General features: G+C 42.1%; 1 protein-coding gene across 1 annotated transcript; it reads right to left on the reverse strand.

The window, feature by feature from the left end:
• Positions 1-398: 398 nt before the first annotated feature.
• npm2a (nucleophosmin/nucleoplasmin, 2a) lies at positions 399-4,073 on the reverse strand. The gene is made up of 7 exons (XM_036526178.1): positions 4,070-4,073; positions 2,837-2,956; positions 2,048-2,130; positions 1,559-1,675; positions 991-1,084; positions 515-577; positions 399-409 (listed from the first exon to the last, which is right to left on the reverse strand). Exons 1-7 carry the CDS (start codon positions 4,071-4,073, stop codon positions 399-401), a joined length of 492 nt encoding a protein of 163 aa, XP_036382071.1.
• Positions 4,074-8,978: the final 4,905 nt, after the last annotated feature.

Raw genomic sequence — 8,978 nt, forward strand, 5'->3', positions numbered from 1 at the left:
CGCAAGCCATTAAACAGTGTTAGTGAGCAATTTCTCATTTAAAAGAACATACTCTGTATCTAAAAATTTGTTTGTGCACCAAATGGTTTAAAAAAAAAAAAAAAAATCATCCCATGTTTTGTGGATTTAAAGAACTTAAGGTTATGAATGCAAGCAAAAAAGGGTGGAAAAAAAGCTTCATTTAAAACATGGGAAGGTCAGTGTTGTATAGCAATTATAATGGATCAAGCTACAGTTGCATTCTAGGGTAAATAATAAATAATTAAGTAAATCATAATACATCAGCATTGTCTGCCCTAATAGTGTGACCATTTGAATCAGTGCTTTTATTTCATTTGAAGAAGTGACACTGAATAATGCAAAAACTTTATTAAGGGACCGACTGATATAGAAAGCAGTCATCTTCGGCCTGAAATGCAAGAGAGAACACTCAGTCAACAAAAATACAATGATTGCTTCTTGGGAACCTTGTATACAGGCAAATGTCAGAATGTATCCAGATGTGCTTGCTCACCTGCAAAACGAGTGGTTTCTGAGAATATAGTGTCATGCCCTCCTTCATCTTCATCTGGATCCACTTGAAATAGAAACAAAGGCAAATATTCTCAAACACTACTCTTCATACCCTCTCATTCAATTAACATTTCATTGTGGGAAATCAAGCTGCTTGCTAAAGCTGTCAAGGTAACAGATGGAGGGACAACTCTTTGACATACATCATAAAATATATTTAGAGTAAGAAAATGTGGAGCATAACAGAGCCATGTACCAGTGTGACTCAAATGTGAGGTGGAAACAGTGTGGCTGTACCTGTTCTCAGGTACTCAAGACTAGTTTCTACCTGCACCCAGAGATTTGTCAACTCCCCCGCCCCTACCTTGGCAGACAGACAGACAATAAACATCTTTCACAATGTTCTTTTGCATGGATTCTGAATTCCAAGTATTAAGTGTGCTGATAGTGCCCATTTTGTCACACCCAGATACTCACGTGTCACATGCTGCCCAGAGATGAAGACAGGGCCCTGGCCAGAGCGAAGCTTAAAGGTGACTGGAGGCATCAGCTCAAACACACTGAAACTGACCTGCAACAGAACACACTGGCTGGCAAGAGCTCACAAGTTACAACACATCCAACTTATCTGGTGGAAAGAGAGGCTCCTTCCTTTCCTTTCCCCATGTCTGAAATTCAGATACCTGAAACACTACCACCTAAAGCACGTTCTTACATCTTAATCTTTACAATTTAATGATTTAAATTCAATTTAAAATTGAATCTCTAAAAATCAAATCTATGGTTTCATGCACTTGTACCTCTACTAGGTAGTTTGTATCTTGTCTGGCCAAATACTGAAAATTTTGCCTTCTTCTTGGCTTCTTGCTTGTGTTGTACTCCACCTGACTTGTACGCCGTTTTGGATGAAAGCATCTGTAAATGTGTGTTTTTTTTTTTTCTTGCACTTCCACTGTTCCAGTGTGCCAGTCTACCGTTTCCTCCTATGTGTCTGTGTATCATGTGCCCTTCCACATGCACCTGCACGCGTGACAGCGTGACTGACCATAGGGAGACAAGAGGGTCGGAGGGTGGCGATGGGCACTGGGTGGCTTCGGCACGGAGTCCTGTCCTGCACCTCCACCACATGCATCTCCTCATTGGCCTCAGCACTCAAGCAGATCTGGGCAGTCAGAGAAAGACTAATAACGGTGAGAAGTGGACTCAAATTGCAATAAAAAAAAAGTTTCCTAAAAAAGGGAGAAAGTTCGTAAAAGCCAATCTCAGTCATAGAAACAATTTCTAGAAGAGTGCCGAGTGATACAGCTATTGTCAGTTGAAAAATGGCAATTGTATTTTATTGACGTTGCATTTACGATCAATTCACAGTGGAAACAACTTTAAAGAAAAAGCACAAAACCGCCACTTGAGTGTATCTAAGCAACAATAAATTGATCTGGTTCAGAACGGGTTTCATTCTCGAAAGGTTGGGGAAGGTACAGCGAGGACCATCAGGACAGAGCATGAACACAATGGAACTTCATGGTGGGCTGACCGTGCGGATGAAGAACTGGTGCTCCAGGAGGTCGTCTTCCACCTCAAAGACTGCCGTCCTCTCTTTGCCGCTTATCTCACAGCCTGATCAGGATGTGAGGACATGGGTAGGGTGACATGAGGTCAGGAACCACAAATTCTTGGCAGATACGCAGCTGAAATTCAGTGCAGTGGCAGAAATGATTTAAACCATGAAATATACCATTTGGTTTTGGGCTTTATGTAATGCTATCAAAATATTATCCTTCCTTAAAACACTGAAACATTTCCATTTTGTTGATTTTAACTGATGTACAAACTGACTTTTTTTTTTTAAAAAAACATTGCCATAAAATGTAAGTTGCTTAACTCATGCATTTAACCACAGCCCTATTGTAAAATAAGAGCTGCGTCTGGATTAGGCTCCTGATTGGATCTCAAACATGATTCTCTTGACCTTCTGTTGTGGTCAGACTGGAATAACGACCCATTTCTGAGCCTGAATATTCAGAGTATGATTCATCACAACAAAGCTGTTCAACATATTTACGAGATTTTATTGCCGGAGATCTTGATAAGCGGTTTCCAAAAACAGCCCAATTAGCCAGCTGTTGAGGTTATTTTCAGTTGATCAAATAATCTTCTGAACCATTTCCTTGTAGCCTGATACCCGCATTCTAAAAACAGGAACTGTTTAATAGGACAACAGCTAACACTTCATGCACTAGAGCAAAAAGGAAATAAGAGTGTACCAGTGCGCTGAGGAGGAATATGTGATAACCCTCAAACTTCCTCATGAATGACTTCTCACCCCAGAGCACACAGACGTTGTTAAGCACAGAGGATGAGGTGGAAGCACTGAAAGACTCCATGTCAATATTGATGGATGGATCCTCTGCCTCCTTGAAACCTGAAACCAGCATCACAGATCCTTTTTGGGAGGGGAGACGCAGGGTGAGACCACAGCGGGGGGCCTTACGTAAGGCTACAACAGCAAACCAATAATCAAAAAGAGGATGGATGCATCTTGAATTACAAAACTGGAGCAATTTATAAAAATATCTACAATGTAGCAATCCAAAATAGTAACCGTTAAGATAATTTAAGAAGTCTGAGCCATGCTCCAATTTCTGTTGAAAAACCTAGACTTGCATTGACCCGGGTTGTGTGGCCTGTCCTTACTCCTCAGCTTGGTCTGAATTTCCCACAAGACAATAAAAGATCTATTGAGGGTCCCTGGAAGGGCTGAAACTGTCCTGTGGCCTGTCGTTTGTGGGAGAAATGCAGGCAGCGGCTTTCCCATCATTTCCCCCAATTACACACCCACCCTCAAGAGCGCCATTAAATAAAGGAAGCAGTTAACGGGAGATGTCCTGTCTCTGAGGCATTCGTGCGTAGGATCACAAGCAACACGTACAGCCTATACCTTACCAACAGATAAATGCACTTTTTCAAGCATGCTGACGATGGGAAGTTCATTCTGCAGAGAACCCGGCTATGCAATAATACTGGATGGTCAGATATCTTCCTCAATAATTTAGCTACAATTTAAAGATTGCCTAATCTTGCACAAAAATTAGGACCGCACTAGAGATTCATTACACTGTGGATATCTGATCGATAAATAAGAATGCCTACCGTGTAGACAGAACTCCACTTCTATTGGTCGAAAAGGTTGACAGGAAATCGAAATACGTGTTGATGAGTATGGGTAAAATTCATTTTTAAAATGTCGGCATTAGTTAGCTATTAAGAGGCTATCAAGAGTATCCAGCTGCAGCCACCTTCAATGCAGTCTTTGAAAGATGACAGATGATATGTTGGAAATCGTCCCAGGGCTATTCATTCTCGTCCGTGAATTTTTTTTTTCTCGTCCATTGAATTTATGAAAATAGTGTTTTGACATTTTTCTACACACTCACCAAAGCAACGATGTCCAAAATAGGGCATTTTAACGTCAAATTCAGTAATTGAATGGCTCTTCATTAGCGACATCAATTATCTGGCAACAAAGTTAATTTCTTTCAGGTGATCTTCTCGTGACCCATGCTTCCGGTAGAATCTACCTTCTGTTACCACAACTACACATTGAAAGGTCACTTCTGTTTATTCCTTTGGTCAATATATTCGTTATGATCATTTCTTCTGGTTCGCTGTAGAAGAGCGAGGTAAGAATCAAAGCATTTATATCTGGCCTACAGTACGCTGGATTGTATCAGACCAAGAAGGTTTGAAAGATCATCTGCTTGCGAAAACAAAGGTACAATAACTTTATCGTCCCACGAGGGGGCAGTGTACAGCTTTAACATCATTTCCATGAGAAGTCAGCTCGCAAACTTTGACCACGTAGTTCGACTGTCTTGCTTTGTGCAGCAGTCATATCCGGGGTAGACTAACAATGAAAGTACATTTCTATAAGATTTTTTTTTCGGTTGAAATTTCATATTCTGTTATTGCTTGACACTGTTGTGCTATGTCCTTGTTTGCGTACCTAGTGTGAGGAAAACATGTAAACAATGTAGTCATATTGTTTGTAAGCAGGGTCATATACTTGATCCAGAGTAGATGTAGATACCTACAGTACGAACATGTTTTTATTATAACCGTCATTGTCCTTTTTTGCCCTCTTCAACTTGTGCTTCCCGCATGGGTGTAAATTACGACCGGGGGGGGAGGACGGACGGACGCGTAAATCAGGCGGGAGTGGTTTCTTTCTTAGAGATGCAATTCAGCAAGCACTTTGTCATAGATTAAATAAGTGAGGTAAATGGAAACCCAGAGAATCAGTATTCACCCTTGCACAGAGAGCACTGCTAGATTTACAAAATGTAATGAGGAGATTTATTGAATACAGTGTGACCCAGCAGCTTTACAGCATCATGACTGAGTAATCCACATTAGACATGATGCATCAAATTCACATCAGGTATTAGCCAATGCGATGCAGTAGTGTTCATTTCCCAGGCTGGCCACTGCTTTTGTACCCTTGGACAAGGTACATAACCCAAATTGCCTAAATATCCACCTGTATAAAAGGACAACATGCAAAAACTCTGGATAAAAGCATCAGCTAAGCAAAGTTAATGTAATTTAATGGCCTCTCAGAGGCCAATGATGGTGAATGCTGGTGCATGTTCAGCCGGATGTACATTTGGTAAGCACTCTGTGTGGACATGACCTAAATGGTCAAGACTGTTTGTGTGTGTGTGTGTGTGTGTCTGCACACATTTTCACATGATAGACAGCTTTCTGTGGTCCAGGATGTGTTTTAGTGCATTTCAGTTTCCATCTCGGATATAAATATGTGACTATGCATTGGTTTGGGGTACTCTGTGTCTCTGTGTGTGTGTGTGTGTGTGTGGGTATTGTGTGTCTGTGAGATTGTGTGATGATCTATCTTGTGTGAGGAGAGGGTCTTGTGATGGTTGGGAGGTTACCGATTGTCTGAAGCTGTGCTCCTTGCAGTGCAGCTACCAAGATACCATCACAGAGGGATTCATTGAAGCTGGACTCAGGGCCTGAGGGTTGTGGCACCTTATCTCAAAAAGCTGATCAGTGTTTTCCTCCTTTGATAAATAATATTCCTCTTCCCAAAACAAGCTAAGTTTAGAGGCCTTTTCCAGGAGTGCTAATCTACAAATGTTGCCTCCCACTTGCAATAGAAATTTCCACCTGTTCCATTTCCTAATCACATATTCATTCTTATTTCAGAGATGTATGATCAAAAGGCTACCAGATACAGCTACCTGTTCAGGTAAGCCCAACTCTTCATCCAATAGGGAACAGTCCCCTGCCAGTGGTCAAAGTGCTTGTGCCTTGCAGCTACATGACAACTTCAGAGCTGTCACACAGAGTGACATTTTCAAGCGTACAGTAGATATCCAGGTCTGCAGATGGATTATATGTAAGTGTGTACTGTATACATACCCCTGAATAAGGGTGTTTGCTAAACACAAATAAATACAATAAAAATAGATACATTAGAGGTATATGTTGCACATGCTTAGGATATTTGTGTGTGAGAGAAAGCTTATATTTAATTTAGTAGGGGGCAAACTGAGCCTTAGTTATGATGTATCAAATTATATTCTTGTGTATAGAAGAAAAGGTACTGCTTTGAAAACCTCCATGAATGCAGCTGGATGTAAACACCCAAACCGCCACATGAAAGAAAAAAAAAAAAAAAAAAAAAAACCTTGTTACCTTGCCAAGTAAGCAAATTGTGTTGTATGGGGACTGAATGTACTCAGCTGAGTTTGCCTCAGCGGAGAAGTATGAGCTGGCGTCTCCATCATATGTGCAGGTTGCCATGTTTCCCCTGAAGTGCCTTGTTGATTTGTTTTTGTGTTCCATCCTTCCTTCCTACACTCTTAATGCACTCATCCCCACATTTGCACAGTGATGCAAAAAAAAAAAAAAAATCCATAATCCATCTCTCAGAATCTCCACCTACCGCACAGTATCCACTAAATGCTCCATCAGGGATCTGTCCTCCCACTGCGTCTCTGACCTGAGAGGGTTGTTGATCTTCCGCTGGATACAGTAACACCCCTCTATGCCTCTCACATATTTGCAGAGGGCTGAGCCCTTTTGTTGCTGCCTACTTTATCAGATAGAGGACTCATCCAGCCAGCTGCGTGGCATTCACCAGTGGCAACGTGAGCTCTGGCCCCCCAGCACCATCTCTCTCGGTCTCACTTTCAAGGCCAGCGCCTGTCGGCCACGGTCTTGTTTCTCTTGGAGGTGTGTCAGATTTCACCCTCATAATGCGTCCGGACATCAGGGTAGGTCAGTCTCGCCCACAGACGCACAGGAGACCGAGTGTGCCACAGCACTGAGCAAGAGTTGCAAATGCTAACGTGGAGGTCGACGTGACTGGCCATTAAGAGGCCCTTTCTACCTTGTTAAGTACCCCGTGCGCACTCACACTTTTTTTTTAGGACCGATTGCAGTCAGTTTTGGACACGCAGGGCAGCTTTGTGCCATCTGTACTGCCTCTTCTGACTTTTATCGTCTCCGACGGTCTGTCGTACAAACATTCAGAGCTGTGGGAGGTTAATCTCACCAGTAGATGTTAAAGTCCGATTAGTCTGCCTTTTACCACCACCCCCACACCCCCCACCCCCCCACCCCCAACCCGGCGCTCGAAGAAAAAGAGAAACAGGAATGACCTGATAGGAATCGAGCTGAACTCCCCCAGAGTAGGAGCCAGGCTAATCGTTTCCATCCACAGGAGCGCCGCAGATAAGACTGTTTGTGCAGCACAGATGATCCCTTCTGACACAGTGAGTGACTGTCCGGGGGTTCAGTGTGTAGAACGGTGTGGTCCTCACACCATGGCCAACTTTCTCTCTCTCTGTCTCTCTCTCTCACATACAAACACACACACACACACACACACACACACACACACAATTACAAATTCGCATGTGGCTCAGTCCTGTCTGGACCAACCCTGTAAAACCACAAATATTCAAATTAACGAGAAGCTTGTTGATTTTGTCTGCATCTCCTGTCCAATCCCTAGAGTCAAATGAAAGCCCTGAAAAGGTTTTTTTTTTTTTTTTTTTTTACTGTGCTCTTCTGATCATGCACTCATATTCCTGTGCTCAGTTTTAAATAGACCATCTTTGTTGCAATGTATTTACAAGAAGAATGCATTTGATGCAGCTCTGTGCGTGTGCATCTCTCCAGAGGCCCATCAGGCTTTGATGAGATGCGTTGTTCACTCGGGGCTGTGGAACAGGGTCAGCGCTGGAGAGGGCAGTGGCTTCTGCAGAGCCGAATGGGAAAAAGGTTGATTTGTATACATTAACGCCCCCATTTGTCTCGCTATGGCATGGTTTTCCATCCCTGTGAATTTTCCACTGTATATATTCTCTGTAACAAGAAAGCCTCTCCAAAAGGTAGCGACTGACATTATCTCTTCTGCGGGAGTCCGCAAACCCCCTGAAGTCATTTCCATCTCAGCTATATAAACTCTTCCGTTTCTGGCATTGGGATACCTGTCACTGTATTCACCTGCCTGGATTTTTTTTTAACTAGCATCCCCCACTCCACCCACCATGTGTCACATAAACACAGCCTTGAGGCAGTGAACATTTCTTTAATTTTTAGCTTTGTTTTTATTTGATCACCTTGCTGCCAGGTTCTGTTGTCACGTTGGTGGTGACAAAAGGGAAGTTAGGAGGAAGACGCTCGGGGCAACTGTACTGAAGTGATTACTGACACATTACTGCGTCTTTCATCAGAGATCTTATATTTTGTCATCACGGGTAGTCTCTTTCTCATGCCTCTCCAGGTTTTTTTTTTACTGTGCCTCTCCTGACATTACTCCCAGCTAATGCTGGTTGGAAATATTTCATTTTTAATATTAGTTATCTGTACCCGAAGTTGTGAGGTGACAAAGGTAGTTTGTTCTCTTCCTTGGCCTCTCAGCCACTACTCTTTCTTTCAGCCAATTTGCCATCTTAAAGATACAAACAATGACTTTTGCAATAGCAGAGTCAAAATGTACTACCATGGTAAACTTGATGAACCACTTTAGTTATGAAATATCCTGAAAAAAGCTATGCAAAACCAGTAATGGAACCCATGCCAATGTAATGGATTATATGATGGTAAAACAATATCAATTGAATGTGCTAAGTCACTTACGTGTGTAAAGTTTTAATATTCATAGACAGCTTTCATTTACTCCAATGTTTCTGTACAGGTATGGCGGTTTTCTGGGGAGTCATGTGAGACTGAACTAATACAGCGTCAGCCTCTGCTCTGACCAGCTACAATAGTAAAAAAATAAACGCATCTATTCTCTGACACATCCATGTTCAATAATTAATATTGACAACAACAATAACAATCATGGTTACATTACTGAAATAAGTTAAGGGTGGGAGCAGTAATGTTTAACAAGACAACATGGAGGAAGAACAGAACTTCCCAAAAAAAGG

Source organism: Megalops cyprinoides, chromosome 4, assembly GCF_013368585.1.
Source record: "Megalops cyprinoides isolate fMegCyp1 chromosome 4, fMegCyp1.pri, whole genome shotgun sequence".
Classification (NCBI taxonomy): Eukaryota; Metazoa; Chordata; class Actinopteri; order Elopiformes; family Megalopidae; genus Megalops; species Megalops cyprinoides.